Here is a 25,239-nt window from a genome sequence, read left to right as displayed (position 1 = left end):
AATCAAACAGAAACACCCCCTCTCTGTGATAACAGCTTATTGACATTAGGCCACTGAGTGCGCGAGTGTGTGTGTGTGTGTGTGTGTGTGTGTGTGTATACCCACAGAACTCTTTGGAATTCTCCCATGGAAAAGCAAAGGAAGGAAGTGAGGGGAGGATGGGGCGATTGTATCCTGTGCTTGACAGGGGTGTGGCCACGGCTGCCTCAGCCTCCGGGACACTGGTTCATGATTGTTTTTTCACTTTGGACGCCTGAACAGTGATAAGTCTTGATGAAAGGCAGTGGCAGCTCTCACTTCATAGCTGGACAGAAGTCTCCTTAGCGGCCTGCCTGAGTCCCGCTCAGTATTTCATTTCTAGAACTTCGGGGGAAGAAGAGCAGCAAGAGCTTCAGGAGTGGACCTGCAGCTCTCTCCCCACCACATTAAAACTCCAGACCCTCTTAGACTTCGGTTCTGGCCACTCCTATGAATGAAATTGCCAATGGGTAGGCTAGGTGCATTGTTTTAAGGAAAATGAAATGTTTCTTCCTGCTGCTTCCTAAATCTGATTTGAAATGATGGAGTCTGCCCTGGTGAAAGCAGAGATGAACTCTTTGGAATTTTTTGAGGTAAGGTATTAGAAAGTTCTATGAAATGAATTCCACTCTCTGATTTCCATGTCCAACTGCTTGGGATTTACATTCTCTTTGCCTTTCTTTTTGAAAAATTCTTAATACTGTCTGCTCTCAGCTTGGTCAGGAACAATTATTAACAAATTATCTGGTGCACTTATCACATTTAGTCATTTGACATCTCAACATAAGAGACCAGTGCTGGGATTAAAGCTTTTGGGAAACTTTTACATACATTTATACAGTCCCCTCAATGTGAATTTCCTAGAGTTTCACTGGTTTTATATGAATTATTTTCTGGGATGTTAAGTACAGGTTCTACCTACAAGAATGCTTTGAAAATGGCATTAGACTGAGTCAAAATAGATTTCATGACCGGTCATCTGCCTCTGGAATAATAGTGTTTTTGATGGATCTAAAAACTCTTCTCTCTGGGAATGAGATGTTGAAACCAATTGATTTGTAATGTAATATTTTTGTGGGAAAGCATTCATGTGAATTCACATTCTAGAGAGTAATGATTTAACAATATTACATGAAAATTTTAACTCAAGAATAAAACCATGTTTTTAAAAAATATTTTCTTGTGGCATCTGTGGCAAACTGGCCCAGTTTTCTATAGATCTTCTGAATCTGCTTTAATTGTTTAGAAACTGAAATGAAGGCAGGGCAAAATTTCAATTCTATTTTAATTTTTTCAAATTAAAAAATTTATTTTTTTGGCTATGTACCAAAAATGGCTCTCAAAGGGGTTGGGGATGTTTTTTTTTTTTTATTGCCATATAGCATACTTAGCATTTAGTGCCTGAGGGCCAGGGATCCTTAACTATTTCTATAGGGACAGATACTTATGAAGAATTATCCTCTAGAATGCCAGGAGCATCCTTATTGAATAACATGCTCAGTTTAATGAAAAGGAAATTGATGATGTAGTAAAGATTCAGGTGAGCAATCTAATTTCTGGGAAGGTTATCAATCTTCTGATAAAGCCATTTTGGGGCAGGACCCAAGGGAGTAGCCCCTTCCTCAAAATTATTCTTTAGAATCAGTAGCAGTAACTGTTCCAGAAAGATTGCTCCCACATGTTTCTAATTCATATTTTCAGAACTCGTTTGGATTAACTCTGACAAGTATCTGGTTCCCTTCAATAAGGGCAATAGCCTTCTTTAAATAAAGTTATCTATTACAGTTTCCAGTCCCTATTATAAGTTCTTTTTACTGAGCTTCTTAAGATCAAAGTAGTAATTTACCCTGAACCAAAGGATGGTTTGGTACTAAACATTATATTTTATGGTGGTACATTTCCCAGGATCTTCAGTTATCATGTCTGGTGTAAAAGAAACATCCTGGAGGATCTAGAGGTTGCTTTTAAACTTCATTTAGTATTAGAAGGAATTATCTATGAGTGAGAGCTTAGTGTATTCAAAAAAAATAATCAGAGGAAAGAAAAGGAGGATATGTAGTCAAAACAGTGCGATTTCTGGTGACTTTTTAGTCACACAGTGGGTGACAGAGATTCCTAAGTTGAAACTGTATTCAGTCTTGGATTTACTGTGTATAGAGATGAGGGTGCCTCTGCCTGTTTCTTTCTTTCTTTCTTTTTAATACTTAATTGGCTGTGCTGGGTCTTTTAGTTGTAGCCTGTGGGGACTAGTTCCCTGATCAGAGATCAAACATGGACCCCTTGCATTGAGAGTACAGAGTATTAGCCATTGGACCACCAGGGAAGTCCCTACCTGACTTTTTTTAAAGCCAGGCTTAAAGCTCATTGAAAGAGCTTTCAGCTTTGAGTGACTCTCTGTCCAAGAACTAAGCAGATACTCTATGTGGGAGAATGTGCTCCATGGCATAGTACATGGCATAATGTGCTATTAATATCACTGTATTTTTGCTGCCTGATTATTTGGCATCCTTTGCCTAAGAAAGAAAAATTTCCAAAAACATATAAATAAGTATGCTTTTTTGCTTTAAGTGTATTTTTGAAAAATCAGAATAAAATAGTTTCTTTAAAGGAAATACATTAAAAAAGTTAAAACTAAATAAAGTTGGGAAATTGTGCTTTCTGAGTATTAAAGACATAGCTCTTTTAAAAAAGGATGAAATACATTTAGAAACCTAGACATGTGGCTCCTAGTATGTACTAGTTTCACATTCTATACATATGTCCTCCCTACAGAGTTCTGAGCTAGGAGTGGTCCTATCATTTTATGGAAGAAAGAAATGGAGTATTTGCAATTTTAAGACTTGCCCAAGGTCATACAGTAAATGGGAAAAATGCACTTTAAACTTAGGTCTGCTATTCTATGAAGTTCTAGGATCTTAGCATCACCTAGCAGCCACAGTCTGGTAACATGGTTAACAAGCAGTATACTACTTTCATTGCACCTGTAATAAATGGTAGGTACCTTAAAAAAAAAATACTTCTGTTGGTGAATAGAGGGCCCTTGTGGACTAACTGCTAGTGACATATTAAATATGCTGCATTAAGGGTTTTATTGAATTACTAAGTGATGGAGAATCAGAACTTTCTGTGTTGGCTGATTAAGGTTGAATGTGGGGATAGTTGGATTTTCAGGAGTTGTCTGAATAAAGAAGGGGAAAGGAGGAGAATGGTGGACTTAGTGAAGGTGATGGTTGGGCTTGGAGAGAGTTTAGAGGCGGATGAGTCACCTCCCAGGGTCACTGGTGCACGATCCTCTCTATCCTTGTACAATGTACCCTGTACGCTGTAGCCAGAAGGACTTTTTTTATTAGATGCAGATCATGTCACTTCCCTTCTTTGAATTCTCCAGTGACTTTCCATTATCCTCCAAGTGAAATCCAGACTCTTCACTGTGGTCTAGATAGATGGTGTGGCATAACATTGAGAAGTGTGGCTTCCGGAGCAAGACAGCCTGGGTTCATGCTGCACGTACTAGTTTTGGGATTTGTAGTGCATTTCTTAACTTCTTTGTGCCTTCAGTTCAGTTCAGTCGCTCAGTCGTGTCCGACTCTTTGCGACCCCATGAATCACAGCACGCCAGGCCTCCCTGTTCGTCACCATCTCCCGGAATTCACTCAGACTCACGTCCATTGAGTCCGTGATGCCATCCAGCCATCTCATCCTCTGTCATCCCCTTCTCCTCCTGCCCCCAATCTCTCCCAGCATCAGAGTCTTTTCCAATGAGTCAACTCTTTGCATGAGGTGGCTAAAGTATTGGAGCTTCAGCTTTAGCATCATTCCTTCCAAAGAAATCCCAGGACTGATCGCCTTCAGAATGGACTGGTTGGATCTCCTTGCAGTCCAAGGGACCCTCAAGAGTCTTTTCCAACACTACAGTTCAAATGCATCAATTCTTCAGCGCTAATCCTTCTTCACAGTCCAACTCTCACATCCATACATGACCACAGGAAAAACCATAGCCTTGACTAGGCGGACATTAGTTGGCAAAGTAATGTCTCTGCTTTTGAATATACTATCTAGGTTGGTCATAACTTTTCTTCCAAGGAGTAAGCGTCTTTTAATTTCATGGCTGCAGTCACCATCTGCAGTGATTTTGGAGCCCAAAAAATTAAAGTCTGACACTGTTTCCACTGTTTCTCCATCTATTTCCCATGAAGTGATGGGACCGGATGCCATGATCTTTGTTTTCTGAATGTTGAGCTTTAAGCCAACTTTTTCACTCTCCTCTTTCACTAACATCAAGAGGCTTTTTAGCTCCTCTTCACTTTCTGCCGTAAGGGTGGTGTCATCTGCATATCTGAGGTTATTAATATTTCTCCTGGCAATCTTGATTCCAGCTTGTGTTTCTTCCAGTCCAGCGTTTCTCATGATGTACTCTGCATAGAAGTTAAATAAGCAGGGTGACAATATACAGCCTTGATGTACTCCTTTTCCTATTTGGAACCAGTCTGTTGTTCCATGTCCAGTTCTAACTGTTGCTTCCTGGCCTGCATACAGATTTCTTTAGAGGCAGGTTAGGTGGTCTGGTATTCCCATTTCTTTCAGAATTTTCCGCAGTTTCTTGTGATCCACACAGTCAAAGGCTTTAGCATAGTCAATAAAGCATAAATAGATGTTTTTCTGGAACTCTCTTGCTTTTTCCATGATCCAGCGGATGTTGGCCGTTTGATCTCTGATTCCTCTGCCTTTTCTAAAACCAGCTTGATCATCAGGGAGTTCACGGTTCATGTATTGCTGAAGCCTGGCTTGGAGAATTTTGAGCATTACTTTACTGGCATGTGAGATGAGTGCAATTGTGCAGTAGTTTGAGCATTCTTTGGCATTGCCTTTCTTTGGAATTGGAATGAAAACTGACCTTTTGCAGTCCTGTGGCCACTGCTGAGTTTTCCAAACTTGCTGGCATATTGAGGGCAGCACTCTCACAGCATCATCTTTCAGGATTTGAAATAGCTCAACTGGAATTCCATCACCTCCACTAGCTTTATTTGTAGTGATGCTTTCTAAGGCCCACTTGACTTCACATTCCAGGTTGTCTGGCTCTACATGAGTGATCACAACATCATGATTATCTGGGTCATGAAGATCTTTTTTGTACAGTTCTTCTGTGTATTCCTGCCATCTCTTCTTAATATCTTCTGCTTCTGTTAGGTCCAGACCATTTCTGTCTTTTATCAAGCCCATCTTTGCATGAAATGTTCCCTTGTTATCTCTACTTTTCTTGAAGAGATCTCAAGTCTTTCCCATTCTGTTGTTTTCCTCTATTTGTTTGCATTGATCCCTGAAGAAGGCTTTCTTATCTCTCCTTGCTATTCTTTGGAACTCTGCATTCAGATGCTTATATCTTTCCTTTTCTCCTTTGCTTTTTGCCTCTCTTCTTTTCACAGCTATTTGTAAGGCCTCTTCAGACAGCCATTTTGCTTGTTTGCATTTCTTTTCCATGGGGATGGTTTTGATCCCTGTCTCCTGTACAGTGTCACGAACCTCATTCCATAGTTCATCAGGCACTCTATCCATAAAATCTAGACCCTTAAATCTATTTGCCACTTCCACTGTATAATCATAAGGGATTTGATTCCTTAGTTTCCCTATTGTTAAAAATCTCATAATGATACCTCAAAGGATTGTTAGAGGTTGCAATGAGTTAATAAGGCAACACAGTAGAACAGTGCCCAGTGCAAGGTAAGCTCTCTAGTGTTTATTACTGTTCATGTCTGCAAGCTGGCCCTGCCTACCTCTTCTATCTCATCTTCTCCTACTCTCTGCCTCATCATTCACTCTGCATCGCTTTATTGTTCCTGGGAACATGGAGGGCTTGTCTTGTTTCAGGGTGCTTGGATTTTCCTTTGTTGCAAATTTCCCAGTTGAAAACATTCTCACTTCATTCATGGCCCTGTTCAAATGTTTCCCTCAACAGCCTATGGAAAATAGTATTCTTCCACCAACCTCACTCCCCTCCTGCTCCCTAGCTGTATTTCTTTAAGTCATGTTACCACCACCTGACTTCACATTATATCTACTAAACTGTCTGGCATGCACATTATTTTGTGTTTGATTATTCATCTCTTTCCCCACTGGACCAGTCTCCACAAGGACAGGGACTTTGACTCTCCTATTCCCCCTCAAATCCCTGTCACTTAGAATACGGCCTGCCAGAAAGGGTTTGCTCAGTAGATATCAGTTCAGTTCAGTAGCTCAGTTGTGTCCAACTCTTTGCAACCCCATCAACCACAGCATACCAGGCCTCCCTGTCCATCACCAACTCCCGGAGTCCACCCAAACCCACGTCCATTGAGTCAGTGATGCCATACAACCATCTCATCCTCTGTTGTCCCCTTCTCCTCTGGCCCTCAGTCATTCCCAGCATCAGGGTCTTTTCAAATGAGTCAGCTCTCCGCACCAGGTGGCCAAAGTATTGGAGTTTCAGCTTCAACATCAGTCCTTCCAATGAACACCCAGGGCTGATCTTTAGGATGGACTGGTTGGATCTCCTTGTAGTCCAAGGGACTCTCAAGACTCTTCTCCCACACCACAGTTCAAAAGCATTAATTCTTTAGTGCTCAGCTTTCTTTCAGTAAATATGTGTTGAATTAATTTTGAATTTCATTTCCACCATCACTTCTGTAATTGTTTTCTTTCTGTTTTTAGACCTTAAAGTCTCCCTTCTAACTTTTGTTAGCCTGTCATCATCTTGCCTCTAATTACGGACCTTTAGAAAAATATAATTTACCTACTATTTCTCATGAAAGTTCTTTAATAATAGGAAGTCTTGCTTTAACCTGGCAACTTTAGTACCAGGAAGGGGATTGTGGTATTTCAGTATCATTGTTACATAATATTCCTAAAGTGGATCTTGTGCCAAGGTGTTTACCAAGATACCATATGCTGACCATGCTTGACCCTTTAAAGGAGTTTAGGCTTACATTCTCATTGTAAAAGTATAATTGCTGCAGGAAATATAGCCATGCAAACTGTTGGGGAAAATTATGTACTGACAGCAGTGTATACTTCATTTTTAAGTCTCAAATTTTACAGAGTGCCTAAAGTGAAAGTGAAGTGAAAGTAAAGTCACTCAGTCGTGTCCAACTCTTTGTGACCCTGTGGACTGTAGCCCACCGGGCTCCTCCGTCCGTGGGATTCTCCAGGCAAGAATACTGGAGTGGGTTGCCATTTCCTTCTCCAGGGAATCTTCCTGACCCAGGGATCGAACCCAGGTCTCCCACATTGCAGGCAGATGCTTTAACCTCTGAGCCACTAGGGAAGCCCCACAGAGTGCCTAATTCCTGCTTATATTTCTAACATGAAATTGACTAAAACTATTACAAATTGCATATTCTTTTTTAACAATGATATTTATTATAAATTTTTATAATAGCCAAATAAAATAGAGTATTTGATGTAAGTAAAAGAGGAGAGTGAAAAAGTTGGCTTAAAGCTCAACATTCAGAAAACGAAGATCATGGCATCCGGTCCCATCACTTCATGGGAAATAGATGGGGAAACAGTGGAAACAGTGTCAGACTTTGATTTTTTGGGCTCCAAAATCACCGCAGATGGTGACTGCAGACATGAAATTAAAAGATGCTTACTCCTTGGAAGAAAAGTTATGACCAACCTAGATAGCATATTCAAAAGCAGGGACATTACTTTGCCAACTAAGGTCCGTCTAGTCAAGGCTATGGTTTTTCCTGTGGTCATGTATGGATGTGAGAGTTGGACTGTGAAGTTGGACTGAGCGCCGAAGAATTGATGCTTTTGAACTGTGGTGTTGGAGAAGACTCTTGAGAGTCCCTTGGACTGTAAGGAGATCCAACCAGTCCATTCTGAAGGCGATCAGTCCTGGGATTTCTTTGGAAGGAATGATGCTGAAGCTGAAACTCCAGTATTTTGGGCACCTCATGCAAAGAGTTGACTCATTGGAAAAGACTCTGATGCTGGGAGGGATTGAGGGCAGTAGGAGAAGGGGACGACCGCAGATGAGATGGCTGGATGGCATCACGGACTCAATGGATGTGAGTCTGAGTGAACTCCGGGAGATGGTGATGGACAGGGAGGCCTGGCGTGCTGCGATTCATGGGGTCACAAAGAGTTGGACACGGCTGAGCGACTGAACTGAACTGAAACTTTTAGTGATTTTTTTCATCTGATATATTATCAAGGAATTTGAGTTTCCTATAGGAAAAGATTCAGCTGAGGAAAAAGATAAATTTTAATTTAGAAATGCTCTGAAAGTCTTCATCAGGAAAAAATCTTGTTTGATATGTTTCAAAGACCTTTGCAAGAAATTGCATGTGTTCTGAGGAAGGCTAATTCATCTTTTTGTGCATTGGTGTGACAGACTGTAAGATATAAACAGAGTTGAATGTCAACTAGGTGTATCAGTGTGATTGAATTAATACAAAATTATTGTTATAAAGATTGAGAGTTTAAGCAAATTGATCTTGTTAAGTTAGTGTAATAGAACTAAGCAATATTGTCCTTGGTTATCTCTTTAAAAAAGGTTTTATGCATCCCTTGCTGAGAATTTTATTTCCTCCTTTGTATGTTTTAACAGTATAATACTGATATTCACTTAATGCTATATCATCATAATTAAAAGAATATATGAAGACATCTCATATTTAACTAAATATGAGCACCTATTATGTGCCAGATATTGTTCCAGTTACTTAATATACATCAGCGTACAGAATAGACAAAAGTTCTTGACCTCTTGGGGTTTACCTCTTGGAGAAAAAGACAATATTACAAATATATAGATTATATAGTGTTTTAGATAGTGATAGGGTTTTGGAAAGGAAATTGAGTAGGATAAGATACTCCAGGAATGCTAGAGGCAGTCAGGGTAGATTTCATTGAGATGGTTATGTGCAAGCAAAAAAAAAAAAAAAAAAGATTTAAGGAGAGGACTGATCCAAATGGATATATGGGGGAAAGTTTCAGACAAATAGATCCTGAGGCAGAATCCTGAACAGAACTTCGAGGATATTGTAGAGGAGGAAAACAACTTTCCTCTATTCTCTTAGGTTTGGCTACCAGGCCTGCAGATTAGACTGACAGAAGACAGATTAAGAGGAGAAAGGATATACAAATTTTAATAACTGTTAAAATTTTTATTTCTACTTACATGATGCCTTCTTGTATATGAAGACCAGAAAGAGTGATTGAACTTGGGCTTGTATGCTACTTTAACAAAGGGCAATAAATTGTGGAGAAGTAACTAGACTGAGCGACTTCGCTTTCACTTTTCACTTTCATGCATTGGAGAGGGAAATGGCAACCCACTCCAGTGTTCTTGCCTGGAGAATCCCAGGGACAGGGGAGCCTGGTGGGCTGCCATCTATGGGGTCACATAGAGTTGGACACCACTGAAGCGACTTAGCAGCAGCAGCAGCAGCAACTAGACAGAGACTAGGGGTTGGCTTTTAAGGGTGGTAAATTGTGGGAAGGTAAATATATAGGGGGAACTACTGGAAGATATCTTCCAGTAGTATTTTTTAGGAAGGCTTGTTATGCAGACTGAAGCTAGTTCCTTCTCTTTCGGTTAGTAGTGATTGAGTTATTTTACTCTTTCTAGTATGGAAGAGGGAGACTTTAGAGATGAAAATTTGGGTCTTGCTTTTAGATTTAAAGAAGAGAGCAGAAAACTAATTACTTTCAGCTCAAAGTGGCCTATTTTGGCATGGTGTACTCGGATCCCCCTCACTGTCAGGGAGTCCATTGTGCCTGGAGTGGATAGAGTGGGTACAGGGGCAGAGTAGGGAAAGATGAACTCAGAGCTGTAATTTTTTGAGAGGTGGAGACCGGGGCTGCCAGGTCCTGTAGGACACTGTTCACCTCTGTAAAAACTTTGAATTTTACTCTGAAAGAAATAGGGATCCTTTTTTCACATGTAGACATAATGCAGGCATGCGTGTCCGACTCTTTGCGATCCCATGGACTGTAGCCCGCCAGGCTCCCCTGTCCATGGGATTCTCCAGGCAAGAATACTGGAGTGGGTTGCCATTTCCTTCTCCAGGGGATCTTCCTCACCCAGGGATCGAACCTGTGTCTCCTGTGTGTCCTGCATTGGAAGGCGAGTCTTTAACCACTGCGCCACCTGGGATGCCTGTGTTTAAAATGAATTCTTCTATAAACCCTCTCTGACTGAAACTCTTGGGAGGTATTTACTGAAATGAGTCCAAATATTTCTTCTCACTGATCTGTTGGTGGTTCCCTCACTCCTTCCTTATCAAAATGAGGGTTTAACTGACTAGTTTAGGATCAGGTATTTTATATAGGATGTTGCTTAGCAGGGCCTCCAGCCTCTGCCCAGCATGTATGGAGGTCTGAATGTTGAGGAGACCTCAGGGGTATGGTTTAGGACTTGGTTATAAATTATGTCACCCAGCATGGATCTACTGAAACATGGAATTTGGATTGAGCTCTACTACTCCTGGTGAGGCCTCCTATAGAGACAACAGTAACACACCTCTCTCATACTGTGGGTGTGTATGGCATTGAATCAGTATATGTACCCCACTCCACTCCCCTATCCCCACGCCAAATGCTCCCTTGTTTCCTTGCAGGCAGTGAGACACGGACTTCAGTGCAAACATCCCCAAGGGCAGACCTTTCCCTCTTGCAAGCGTATCTTCTCAGCCCCTGTTGCTTTTTCTGTCCTGTAATGTGCTACTGTCTTTTTCTCTCATCTCCAACACATTATAATCAGCAAAACTTTCTGGTCTCTCTAAGAAAAATGCCATTCAAGTGGTTCCAAAGCCATAGTCACCAGTGGGGACATTCTCATTTGATAACATGGTATCATCATTGCAATCTCTAAATATGTCTGATATACACACTCTTTTTTATCTCCCCCCCCCCCCCCGAGAGGGTGTTAGTATACAGAATTGGGAATCTAGGGACATTGGGTTAAAAACAGATGTAAAGTGTGCCGATTCATGAGGCAGTTTGTTAGGGAATTCTCATAGCACTTAATAAGATTGGTGCTCTCTTTGGTACCATCAGTGGTAGAGTCACCCCTTCCCTGCAGTTTAGTTCAAATCTCAGTCATTATCAGAGTTTTTCTCTCACATAACTTGCCTAGCAATTGCAGGTAAATCTGTAGAGTTTTAACAGTCACACAGGCCCTGTGAAGCTGTGTTTTTGCCCAGGTCTAGAATGGTCATTTTGTTTCAAGTTATATTAATAGCTTAGGATTGCTTTCTAAATCCCAAATCCTACACAAGGCATCTAATTTCTGAGTGTAGCTAGAATAAATTGAGGCTCCTTTATGATCTTATCTCAGGATGTAGGGATATTCAATTTGTATCCTAAAGTAATTTTACATCAATTTAGATGTTTATGACATTTTATGAGAAAATACAGGGAGCAATTGCTTTAGAGCAAAAGAAAACTTGTCAGCATCATTGTTCATCTCTGGCACAGTCTGTCACATGGCATCTTTCTCACAAAATTTCTCATCTTTTTTCAATCCCCCTAGATTGGCTGATAGAAGTGTGAGGACTTTGAATACTTTTCTTATTCTGTTTTATCTCCAGTACTATATGGAGGTTTTAGAAATATTAATATAGACAGAGAAACATTTTCAAATCCAAATTATGTTTGGATATGTTTGATATGTTTGGTCATATCGCCTATATATATTTTTATTATCTTCAAAACCTATTCATAGCACATTTTCTGGAATCCAAAAATCATACAGAAAAAATTTATCTTTAAAATATTACTTTCACACTGATCTCTCTGTGTGAAATATTATGGGGAAGGAAGAGTTTGGTGCATGAAAGACTTTATGCTTATGTTATTTTAGGTCTTAGTGGCATTAAAATTTATTTTTTAAAATTAATCTTTGCAATCATATAGTAATTTAATATAATTAACCTTCCTTTCCAAGGAAGAAAAGGAGAAATGGATTGAAATACCTTAATGACTGGCTTAAATGTGTAGATCTCCAAAAGTATAGCTCCATATTCATCTCCCAAAGATGTTTCAAGCTTGAGAGACCAGCCCCATATTCATTATACACAGTCACGGGGAATGCTGATCATTCCTCTCTGGTTCTCCTTTAATACTTTGTAAAGTATGCACACCTCTATCCCAGCAGTTTTAGTATTGCCTTATACCTTACATGCCAGTCTTTTCCTACTACACTGCCATCTCCTTATGGCAGGAGATGGGGTGTTGGCTTTCATAGTAGTCGGTCAGTAGAAACCATTCAAGTGAAGGAAGGAAAGAAAAGAGGAAGGAATAACCTGACAAATGAGAGGAAGGTGATTAATGAGATGTGCATGGCAGATGTGATTGCTCAGTTTCCCTGGAGATTACCATGGAACAAGTTTTTTCCACGTGAGGTATTTTTGTAGCACTGTATCAGAAACAACTGAATGAGGTGTTTACTAAAATTCAGATTCCTGAAACCTGACTCAAACCTACTAACTAGAAACCTGTGTTTTGGAGGATCCCAGGGTATTCATTGTGAGCAATGGAGTTAGGCAATCGCCCTGGAGGATCAGTTAGCTGAAGGGAAAGGTGCAGGCATGCTCGGTCATGTCCGACTCTGCAACCGCATGGACTGTAGCCTGCCAGACTCCTCTGTCCACAGCATTTTCCAGGCAAGAATACTGGAGTGGGTTACCATTTCCTCCTCTGGGGATCTTTCCAACCCAGGGCTTGAACCCACGTCGCCCGTGGCTCCTGCATTGGCAGGTGGGTTCTTTACCACTGAGCCGCTTGGGAAGCAAATGTGTAGGAGATGTTGGTAAATTAGCTTATATAGAGATTTTGTTTAAGACAAGGTAAAATTATGTGGTTTTCATTAAGGGAAAGAGACTGTATCTCATCTAATTAACAAAATCTGAGAATGTTCTCTGAGCTACTGTACTCTAATAAAAAAGAGAATTAGTTTTGTGTAGTGTAATCATATACGCCTGCTCCTTTATTCCCGGGCCCAAATACTTTGTTTTTCCCTTGGAGAAACAGACTTAACATAAGTACTTCTAGTATTAAAAACAAAATTAACAGGAGTAGCCCTAAAGAGTACAGCTGATCTTTGAACAATATGGGTTTCAATTACTCAGGTCTACTAATACTCGATTTTTTTTCAGTAAATACTGCAGTTCCACACGATCCATGGATGGTTGAATCTGTGGATGTGAAACTACCTGTGGATAAGGAGGAACCCATTGAATATGCAGAGAGCTGACTACAGGTTGAGTTTTTGACTGCAGAGAGGGACAGTTTGCCTAACCCCTGCTTTTGTTGTAGTTCCAGTTCAGTCGCTCAGTTGTGTCCGACTCTTTGTGACCCCATGAACCGCAGCACACCAGACCTCCCTGTCCATCACCAACTCCCGGAGTTCACCCAAACCCATGTCCATTGAGTTGGTGATGCCATCCTACCATCTCATCCTCTGTCATCCCCTTCTCCTGCCCTCAATCTTTCCCAGCATCAGGGTCTTCTCTAATGAGTCAGCTCTTCACATCAGGTGGCCAAAGTTTTGGAGTTTCAGCTTCAGCATCAGTCCTTCCAATGAATATTCAGGACTGATTTCCTTTAGGATGGACTGGTTGGATCTCCTTGCAATCCAAGGGACTCTTAAGAGTCTTCTCCAACACCACAGTTCAAAACCATCAATTCTTCAGCACTCAGCTTTCTTCACAGTCCAACTCTCACATTCATACATGACCACTGGAAAAACCATAGCCTTGACTAGATGGGCCTTTGTTGGCTAAGTAATGTCTCTGCTTTTCAATGTGCTGTCTAGGTTGGTCATAAATTTCCTTCCAAGGAGTAAGTGTCTTTTAATTTCATGGCTGCAGTCACCATCTACAGTGTTTTTGGAGCCCCCAAAATAAAGTCAGCCACTGTTTCCACTGTTTCCCCATCTCTTTGCCATGAAGTGATGGGACCAGATGCCATGATCTTAGTTTTCTGAATGTTGAGTTTTAAGCCAGCTTTTTCACTCTCCTCTTTCACTTTCATCAAGAGGCTCTTTAGTTCTTCACTTTCTGCCATAAGGGTGGTGTCATCTGCATATCTGAGCTTATGGATATTCTGGCAATCTTGATTCCAGCCTGTGCTTCCTCCAGGCCAGTGTTTCTCATGATGTACTGTGCATGTAAGTTAAATAAGCAGGGTGACAATATACAGCCTTGACGTACTCCTTTTCCTGTTTAGAACAAGTCTGTTGTAATGTCCAATTCTAACTGTTGCTTCCTCACCTGCATACAGGTTTCTCAAGCGGCAGGTCAGGTGGTCTGGTATCCCCATCTCTTTCAGAATTTTCCACAGTTTATTGTGATCCACACAGTCAAAGGCTTTGGCATAGTCACTAAAGCAGAAATAGATGTTTTTCTGGAACTCTCTTGCTTTTTTGATGATCGGATCAAAACGGATGTTGGCAAACGGATGTTTTGAACGGATGTTGGCAATTTGATCTCTGGCTCTTCCTTTGTTAAAGAGCTAACTGTAATTTTAAAAAACACTAAGTGAAATCAGTTGGGAAAGTATCATGGATTGCTAAAATAAGGCAAGAATAAATATTTTCAAGAGTTTTCTTGAATATGATCCCACAATATTCACAAAGAGGTATGAAAATTTTATTAGAAGGATTTTAGGGCTTTTGGGGTGTGCACTATGCCTTTATATTTAGAGAAAATGTACTACCAAGTAGATTTATAAGATAACAAAGAATATGTAAGAGCTGTGAGTGGACAAGCTTTATATAAACTCTGCCAAACAAAATTACATTTAGAGAAGATATTTAGGTACATGCATTAAACATATCCAATGTTTAATGTTTAATGTTTTTATGATTATATTCCAGCTAGAAAGTTACCTAAATATATGGAATATACACTCCAAGAATATAAACTCCATTGTAATTGTCATAGACACTTTAATCTTGGTAGGAAGGAAAATAAGAATGAAATGAGAAAAGCAGCAAGGAAGGCAGTGGTCAAGGAGCAAAAGCAGGAAAATACACCTCATGGAGGCTGATGTGTTTCTAGGTTAGGAGGAATAATCTAATGGTCAAAGTGAGAGAAGGTGCTGATAGAAGTGTTTGAGTCAAGGGCACCACCATTATTGCTTAGAACTCTGGGCAAGAAGGCAAGAAATAGATATGGGTACCAGAAAAGATGACAGTAGGGAGATGGAGAAACCAGGGAGATTGGGCCTCTTATTGTCCATGTTCTGGATGTCATAGAACAGACGGTTCTATGCTCTAAGTCATAGGGTAGAAATTAGAGGATATGAGGACAGATATCCTCAGATATCTGTGGGACAGATCTGCACAGTTCTTAAGAGAAATGGGGAAGGGAAGTGGCCAAGCAAAAACAAAACAGTTGATAATTGACTTTAAAGAGCAATGACATTTATTTGATCTATCAGAATCTTCATTGAATTAATGGAAGAAATAGATGCATATATTATGTGTATATGATACATCTAAGAAATTTAGAACCCTTTCTTTGGTATAGTATTTTATACTTAATTATTTTTCTTCTTTGGAGTAGGGGCATTTAAGAAAGATTGAATTGCCTAAAATAGATGTTAAATGAGGGTAAAGAAAAACAAGTTACACAATCTAGGAAAAAATATTCTGTCCTCAGATATCCATGAAAAGTAGATCTGAGTAGAGAAACACAGTCCCTAAGAAGATGTTCTTTGGCTAGGTGAGAACGGATTGCAACCTAATTGAAGGTGTTTACCTACTTTAAAAAGTTTTAGTCTGAAGGACAAATTAAAATCAGTGTTCTTGAAACAAAGACAAAGGATGAGTCATTCTATTTAGTTTTTAGAATGGTGCCGCCAAGGCTGGCCAGAGCTCTGCTGTCTTGTGGCAGAGGGAGCTGGAGCCGTGGAGGTTGTGAACACTACTGTAAAATCCTGTGACCCTACTCTGTGACCCTACACTGGCTTATTTCTAGGAGTTTTATATCTTTAGTTAAGAGTAACTGTCATTCTGTGACAAGAGTGCTACTGTTGGGGATGATTAATTATCAGAAGTATAATCTCATCAGAGAAAAATTTCCATGTAGAATAGCCAGAATATTAACCAACTTGGGTAACTTCTACGTGACAGACACTATGCGTGGTGGGGAATAAGACCTTCCCCATGAAGGTTTACAGGATTGTTTCTCACTGTAACATTTGGGGCTTAAAAAAAAAAAGAGCAGACCCATCAAGCATCTGCTCTGGGCCTTTTCTTCCTAATTCTGATTCATTTCTCATCATATATGGGATGTTTGAGTTCCCTATGAGTCTGAATGATCACGGTACATTTTCAACATCTTGCTTCCAGAGACTGGCCTTTATTTCTTTAAATATCATAAATTTAACCAAATGGAGTTGTCCACATTGCCTATAAACCAATGATAGGAGCTAAAGTCAGAGATATTTGGTTTATGCTAACCCCATGAGCTGGTAGGTGATTTGAACGACTTACTCTAGGTCTCTTTCTTGGTTAAGGGTCTGAGGAGGCAGCGCCTGTAACTCGTTCTCCCTAATTTCTGGCTTCTGAGACCAAGGGAGGATATCACGCAGTGCAGTATTTCTACCTCGAAGTGAATAATAATAGGCAAAGACAAAGTTACTAGTGGCTCTTCTTGGAACAGGAGATGCTGGTACTGGTTCTCTGACACGATTCTCCTCCAGGGAACATGTAAAGGCTTGTGTCAAGCCCCAGGAATCACTTCTGTGTGGCGATGAGTCCTCTTATGATAATTCTCATCTCATTACCCCCACCCTCCCCTCTGTTTCTGCTCTTCAGCCCTCCGTCTCCCTAGGGTTGATATGTCAGAAGTGTGTACTTGGTTTGGCTTAACTGATGGCTTGGGGTGAAAACATTTAGTAATAGTAGAAGTGCCAACCCTCTTACGGTGAGGTCACACTTTAAGAAGTATAATTTTGTGAAAGTTGCATTTTATCATTGTGATCCTAAAATGAGTTTTGTTATTGCCTGTCTTTCCTGAGGCCTCAAGAGGAAACTGACACAACAGTGTTTTCAGAAAATTTCTCATGTGCGTCGCTGTCTGGCATTTTGAACAGTGGGATGGACACCTTCTACTCTCTGGGCGTGTGTTCTGCTCCTCTCAGGGTCCAGCTTTCTGAAGCCTTCCATGTGACCAACAGCTAGCACAACACATCTGTTTGTGAAAACATGAGAGTCTCTGTTCCTATGCAAGCAACTTTGCCCATTAAAGTATGTTTTAGAGAAGAAGCTACCTTTGTTGTCTAAACTGGAGAAGTGATGCAGTCTCAGTGATTCTGGTTCAAGTCAGGCCTCATGGGTCTAAATCACTGAATGACTTTCAGGATGGTAATTGTGTCTGTTAGGAATTGTGTTTGGCCACAAGTAACAGAAACCCAACCACAGGGGCTTAAATAACTAGGAATTTATTTTTGCCTCAGTAGCAAGACGTCTGAGGGCCATTCAGGGTTCAAAGTATCATCATGGATGTTTCTAGCTTCTTTCTCTGTCATCCTTAGCTTGTGGCTCTCATCTAAGGAGAGAGGAGGTTGGAGGGGGAGAGCAAAAAGATTATTGAGTGTCCTCTTATCAATCTTAATAATTATAGCTCCCCCAGAAGTCCGACCCAGTAGAATTCAACCCACATGCACTGGCCACATGCCACCCTTAGCTGAATTTAAGGGAAACTATTTTAACTGTGTACATTGTTACCTTTGACAGAATTGGGGTTCAGTTGACAAGGAAGAGGCTCAAGGGAGAGGCAGTGAGCAGCATCTGCCCCGAGGAGCCTCATGTCATCTTTCAAATCCAGTTTTAGGTGATACTTGAGTGCCTAATTAAAATTAAAAGCTTCTGCACAACAAAGGAAACTATAAACAAGGTGAAAAGACAGCCTTCAGAATGGGAGAAAATAATTGCAAATGAAGCAACTGACAAAGAATTAATCTCAAAAATATACAAGCAACTCCTGCAGTTCAATTCCAGAAAAATAAGTGACCCAGTCAAAAAATGGGCCAAAGAACTAAACAGACATGTCTCCAAAGAAGACATACAGATGGCTAACAAACACATGAAAAGATGCTCAACATCACTCATTATCAGAGAAATGCGAATCAAAACCACAGTGAGGTACCATTTCATGCCAGTCAGAAAGGCTGCTATCCAAAAGTCTACAAGCAATAATTGCTGGAGAGAGTGTGGAGAAAAGGGAACCCTCTTACACTGTTGGTGGGAATGCAAACTAGTACAGCCACTATGGAGAACAGTATGGAGATTCCTTAAAAAACTGGAAATAGAACTGCCATATGACCCAGCAATCCCACTGCTGGGCATACACACCGAGGAAATCAGAATTGAAAGAGACACCTGTACCCCATTGTTCATCGCAGCACTGTTTACAATAGCCGGAACATGGAAGCAACCTAGATGTCCATCAGCAGAAGAATGGATAAGAAAGCTGTGGTATATATGCACAATGGAGTATTACTCAGCCATTAAAAAGAATACATTTGAATCAGTTCTAATGAGGTGGATGAAACTGGAGCCTATTATACAGAGTGAAGTAAGTCAGAAAGAAAAGCACCAATACAGTATACCAACACATATATATGGAGTTTAGAAAGATGGTAATGATAACCCTGTATATGAGACAGCAAAAGAGAGACAAATGTATAGAACAGTCTTGAACTCTGGGAGAGGGCGAGGATGGGATGATTTGGGAGAATGGCATTGAAACATGTATAATATCATATGTGAAATGAATCACCAGTCCAGGTTTGATGCATGATACAGGATGCTCGGGGCTGGTGAACTGGGATGACCCAGAGGGATGGGATGGGGAGGGAGATGGGAGGGGGGTTCTGGATGGGGAACATGTGTACACCCGTGGCAGATTTATGTTGATGTATAGCAAAACCAATACAATATTATAAAGTAATTAGCCTCCAATTAAAATAAATACATTTATATTTTAAAATGTCAGTGTGATTATATTTCTGTGATGGAATGGAATGGATTGCCTTGTGTTGTTTTTCTTAGAGGAGGTGACACTGCTTCTTGGCCTTTCACTATAAAGAATCTTTGACTTATGCTGTTTTGATTACAGACAGCAGAAAGGACCACTCCTCCCAGACCTCTTTGATGTCTCAATGTCAGTGAGACACTGGACATTAAAACCAGTGGACTCCAAGGGAAACCACAGACAGAAATCCCTCAGAGCTGGATTATCCGACCCCTCATGTGGACCACCTTCTGTTTCTTTTATGCTCTCAAGAATTGAGGTTTTTATTCTCAGGACTATTCCCTTGGACTTTGAACCTGTTTTCTACCTTTCCTGTTTTAGTGGATCACTGACTTCACCCTGTCTGCTTAATTCCAGCTCTCAGTTAAAGTGCATGCCTAATCTTCCCTCCTAGGAAAGAGGTTTGGGGATGAAAATGAGGTGTATCTAACTTTAAGAGCCAGTGTCTCTGCACACACACTTGTGTACCTGTAAAACTCTGAATGGTCCCTTTGTCACATCCTTAGTTTCATTTCCTATTCCAGGACCTTAGGGCCGAGCTTCAGCCTAGTGTGAGGTGAGCAAGTTAAAGAACATGAATCCCTTCTGCCTTCATGGTGGGGCAGAGCCTGGGGCAGCCAGAGCACCCCTGCTGTCAACTTACGTGGTCAATGCCTCTTTCATGTACCCCAGTGTATCCTACAAATAGGACCATTTTCTTAGTGCCATGAAGTCAGAGAGCTTAGAGAGGATACTGCTTTCAGGCCTGTTCTTTGGATCTGTCCTTTCTGTCCTTCTTCCTCTTTCCTTCTTATATGTTGTGTCAAGGTAACCCACTGCTGACCATTGTGAACAATTATCTCAGCCATCGTGCTGACTTGCTTGGTATTTCCTGAACACTATCCATGGCAAACCTGTGCTGTGTCTTGACTCAGTTTCCTAGCTTAATATCCCCTCTCTTAACCCCATCTTGATTCTCTTATGTTCTATCAGCTTAGCTCTTTATTTATTTACATATATTTTTACAAAGGACAGGAGCTCACCCAGTCTCTTTTTATGTGTCATCTCATTGCTGGTTGATGAACAGTCATACTCTTTGTTCTTTGTAGATTTGTCTTTTGGCACTTTAGTGATCAAACTGGCTAAGCCCAGACATGACATTTACTTTCCACCTGCCCACTCTTCTCCCTAGTTCTCTCTAGTAAATGCAAGTCATTCAGTTCAGTTCAGTTCAGTTCAGTTGCTCAGTCATGTCCGACTCTTTGTGACCCCATGAACAGCAGCACGCCAGACCTCCCTGTCCATCACCAACTCCTGGAGTTCACTCAAACTCATGGCCATTGAGTCAGTGATGCGATCCAGCCATCTCATCCTCTGTCATCCCCTTTTCCTCCTGCCTTCAATCCCTCCCAGCATCAGAGTCTTTTCCAATGAGTCAACTCTTCACATGAGGTGGCCAAAGTACTGGAATTTCAGCTTTAGCATCATCCCTTCCAAAGAACACCCAGGACTGATCTCCTTTAGAATGGACTGGTTGGATCTCCTTGCAGTCCAAGGGACTCTCAAGAGTCTTCTCCAACACCACAGTTCAAAAGCATTAATTCTTCGGTGCTCAGCCTTCTTCACAGTGCAACTCTCACATCCATACATGACTACTAGAAAAACCATAGCCTTCACTAGATGGACCTTTGTTGGCAAAGTAATGCCTCTGCTTTTGAATACGCTATCTAGGTTGGTCATAACTTTCCTTCCAAGGAGTAAGCGTCTTTTAATTTCATGGCTGCAATCACCATCTGCAGTGATTTTGAAGCCCAAAAATATAAAATCTGATGCAAGTCGTTAAGTAAGTCATTATGAATCAGTTCATTTCAGTCACTCAGTTGTGTCCTACTCTTTGTGACCCCATGAACTGCAGCACGCCAGGCTTCTCTGCCATCACCAACTCTGGAGCTCACTCATACTCACGTCCATCTAGTCGGTGATGCCATCGAAACATCTCATCCTTTGTCATCTGCTTTTCCTCCTGCTTTCAATCTTGTCCAGCATTAGAGACTTTTCCATGAGTCAGTCCTTTGTGTCAGTTGGCCAGAATATTGGAGTTTCAGCTCCACCATCAGTCCTTCCAATGAATATTCATGACTGATTTCCTTTAGGATTGACTGATTGGATCTCCTTGCAATCCAAGGGACTCTCAAGAGTCTTCTCCAACATCACAGTTCAAAAGTATCAGTTCTTCGGTGCTAGCTTTCTTTATAGTTCAACTCTCACATGCATACATGACTACTGGGAAAACAATAGCTTTGACTCGATGGTCCTTTGTTGGCAAAGTAATGTCTCTGCTTTTTAATATGCTGTCTAGGCTGCTCATAGATTTTCTTCCAAGGACCAAGAATCTTTTAATTTCATGGCTGCAGTCACCATCTGTAGTGATTTTGGAACCTAAAAAAACACAAGGTCTGTCACTGTTTCCATTGTTTCCCTATCTGCTTGCCATGAAGTGATGAGACCGGATGCCATGATCTAAGTTTTCTGAATGTTGAGATTTAAGACAGCTTTTTCACCCTCCTTTTTCACTTCTATCAAGAGGCTCTTTCATTCTTCTTTGCTTTCTGCCATAAGGGTGGTATCATCTGCATATCTGAGATTATTGGTATTTCTCTTGACAATCTTGATTCCAGCTTGTGCTTCATCCAGCCCAGCGTTTCTTATGATGTACTCTGCATAGAAGTTAAATAAGCAGAGTGACAATATACAGCCTTGATACTCCTTTCCTGATTTGGAACCAGTCTCTTGTTCCATGACCAGTTCTAAGTGTTACTTCTTGACCTGCATACAGATTTCTCAGGAGGCAGGTCAGGTTGTCTGGTATTCCCATCTCTTTCAGAATTTTCCACAGTTTGTTGTGATCCACACAGTCAAAGGCTTTGGCGTAGTCAATAAAGCAGAGGTAGATATTTTTCTGGAACTCTCTTGCTTTTTTGATGATGCAATGGATGTTGGCAATTTGATCTCTGGTTCCTCTGCTTTTTCTAAGTCCAGCTTGAATATCTGGAAGTTCAAGTTTCACGTACTGTTGATGCCTGGCTTGGAGGATTTGAGCATTCCTTTGCTAGAGTGTGAGATGAGTGCAGTTGTGCGGTAGTTTGAACATTCTTTGGCCTTGCATTTCTTTGGGATTGGAATGAAAACTGACCTTTTGCAGTCTTGTGGCCACTGCTGAGCTTTCCAAATTTGTTGGCATATTGAGTGTGGCACATTCACAGCATCATCTTTTAGGATTTGAAATAGCTCAACTGGAATTCCATCACTTCCACTAGCTTTGTTCGTAGTAATGCTTCCTAAGGCCCACTTGACTTCACATTCCAGGATATCTGGCTCTAGGTGAGTGATCCTACCATTGTGATTATCTGGGTCTTAAAGATCTTTTTTGTATAGTTCTTCTGTGTATTCTTGCCACCTCTTCTTAATATGTTCTGCTTCTGTTAGGACCATAATATTTCTGTCCTTTATTGTGCCCATCTTTGCATGGAATGTTCCCTTGGTAGCTCTAATTTTCTTGAAGAGATCTCTAGTCTTTCCCATTCTATTGTTTACCTCTATTTCTTTGCATTGATCGCTGAGGAAGGCTTTCTTATCTCTTCTTGCTGTTCTTTGGAACTCTGCATTCACATGGGAATAGCTTTCCTTTTCTCCTTTGCCTTTAGCTTCTTTTCTTTTCTCAGCTCTTTGTAAGGCCTCCTCAGACAACCATTTTGCCTCTTTGCATTTTTTTTTCCCTTGGGGATGGCCTTCATCACTGTCTCCTGTGCAATGTCATGAACCTCTGTCCATAGTTCATCAGGCACTCTGTTATCAGATCTAATCCATTGAATCTGTTTGTCACTTCCACTGTCAAATTGTAAGGGATTTGATTTAGGTCATAACTGAATGGTCTAGTGATTTTTCCTACCTTCTTCAATTTACATTTGAATTTGGCAATAAGGAGTTCATGATCTGAGCCACTGTCAGCTCCCGGTCTTGTTTTCTCTGAACTGTATAGAGCTTCTCTATCTTTGCCTGCAAAGAATATAATCAATATGATTTTGGTATTGACCATCTAGTAATGTCCATGTATAGAGTCTTCTCTTGTATTGTTGGAAGAGGGTGTTGGAAGAGGGTGTTTGTTAAGACCAGTGCGTTCTCTTAGCAAAACTCTGTTAGCCTTTGTCCTGCTTCATTCTGTACTTCAAGGCCAGATTTGCCTGTTACTCCAGGTACCTCTTGCCTGTTACTCCAGGTATCTCTTGATTTCCTACTTTTGCATTCCAGTACCCTATAATGCACTGCTGACCCTTAGCTCCACAGGAGACACTCAAACACTCAACGACAGGTCTGGCTCAGTCTCTGTGGGGTCTCCTGGTATGCACAAGATTTTAGTTTGAGTTCTCTGAGCATTTCTATCACGTATGGGGTTTGATTCTAAATGCAGTTTCACCCCTCCTACCATTTTGCTTGGGCTTCTCCTTTGCCCTTGGATGTGGGATATATTTTTTTGGTGGTATCCAACATTCTCCTGTTGGTGATTGTTCACCAGTGAGTTGTAATTTTTGAGTTCTCGCAGGAGAAGATGAGCTCATGTTCTTCTACTCTGCCATCTTAAATAATCAACCGTCATTAACAATAGCGTTCATTAATATTTCCCTCTTCACTTTTTTCCATTTAGTTTAGAAATCATACTACATCTTTGAGCTAAGGAAAGACAAAGAAGTTATAATTAGAAGCTTAAAAAGTGTTTATTTGGTTTTTCCAGATGAGAATTCTCCAGCCAACTTCTGGGATTCTAAAAACAGGGGTGTGACTGGAACACAAAAAGGACAAATTGTATGGAGAATTGAGCCTGGGCCCTATTTCATGGAGCGTAAGTACCTAAGTGTTAACATAAGTTTGTATTTGAACATTTCAGAAATATGCAGAAATCTATGAAGGCTTTTATGAATTTTATTGTAAAAGTTTTTTTGATTCTTATTTATAAATGTATGCCATGTCACCCCAAACTGTAAAATATATTCTTTTGGTAAATATTCATTAGAGAATGTTACCATGATTTGAAAAAAGTGTATGTATGTCTCTAGGTGTGTGTGTATAACATATATCTGATGAATGTATGGTATATAAATCCTGTATCTTTGACAAAGGCGGCAAGAATATACAAGAGAGAAAAGACAATCTCTTTAACAAGTGGTGCTGGGAAAAGTGGTCAACCACTTGTAAAAGAATGAAACTAGAACACTTTCTAACACCATACACCAAAATAAACTCAAAATGGATTAAAGATCTAAATGTAAGACCAGAAACTATAAAACTCCTAGGGGAGAACATAGACAAAACACTCTCTGACATAAATCACAGCAGGATCCTCTATGACCCACCTCCCAGAATACTGGAAATAAAAACAAAAATAAACAAATGGGACCTAATTAAAATTAAAAGCTTCTGCACAACAAGGAAACTATAAGCAAGGTGAAAAAACAGCCTTCAGAATGGGAGAAAATAATAGCAAATGAAGCAACTGACAAACAACTAATCTCAAAAATATACAAGCAACTCCTGCAGCTCAATTCCAGAAAAATAAACGACCCAATCAAACACTGGGCCAAACAGCTTAACAGACATATCTCCAAAGAAGACATACAGATGGCTAACAAACACATGAAAAGATTCTCAACATCACTCATTATCAGAGAAATGCAAAATAAATTCTGTGAGTATTTTAATATGGTACACATTTTATATACCCTTGTTCTTCATTTATAATTAATACTATATTAATTCCAAAGGGCAGAAAGGATAATTCAAGACTTCAGTTAATTTAAGAATTTTATTTGCCTCTAGGATACTTCACTATTATTTTTCCCAACAGAAGAATAAGTTTTGCTTTTGGGTCTTGGTCTTTCCAAGTGTAGATGAGATGGGGCACATTACCATAGAGGTCATTTACTAGAGATCAGAGATTGGCTGCAAATAACCATTACCCAGTTGATTTGATGTTATATTTATTTATAAACACATCCTACATGCAGTACTTCTATATAGTTTTATATATATATACATAGACACATGTATACATATAAATGATTTACTGGTCTGTCCAAGTTAACTTCTACATATACAGAATTTATTTTTCTGCAGTAGAGAAAAAACTGAGCTCTTTAAAATGTTTCTGAGCTGTTTA

General features: G+C 40.3%; 1 protein-coding gene across 2 annotated transcripts in view; it reads left to right on the top strand.

Annotated features, from left to right (window-relative positions):
* The window catches only part of HECW2 (HECT, C2 and WW domain containing E3 ubiquitin protein ligase 2), a 452,870-nt gene that overhangs the window by 264,530 nt on the left and 163,101 nt on the right, over nt 1-25,239 (top strand). Inside the window, exons 1-2 of one of the 2 annotated variants that reach the window (XM_069577905.1) lie at nt 256-611; nt 23,818-23,925. In XM_069577905.1, the coding sequence (XP_069434006.1) occupies nt 23,919-23,925 (7 nt within the window). In that variant the 5' untranslated portion in view covers nt 256-611; nt 23,818-23,918. Of the gene's footprint in view, nt 1-255; nt 612-23,817; nt 23,926-25,239 lie in introns of those variants that run through there. The other variant, XM_069577904.1, reaches the window with a different exon arrangement.

This window comes from Ovis canadensis, chromosome 2, assembly GCF_042477335.2.
Source record: "Ovis canadensis isolate MfBH-ARS-UI-01 breed Bighorn chromosome 2, ARS-UI_OviCan_v2, whole genome shotgun sequence".
NCBI classification, from domain to species: domain Eukaryota; kingdom Metazoa; phylum Chordata; class Mammalia; order Artiodactyla; family Bovidae; genus Ovis; species Ovis canadensis.
The sequence above is the reverse complement of the archived record's forward strand: the minus strand, read 5'-3'. Positions and strand labels throughout refer to the sequence as shown.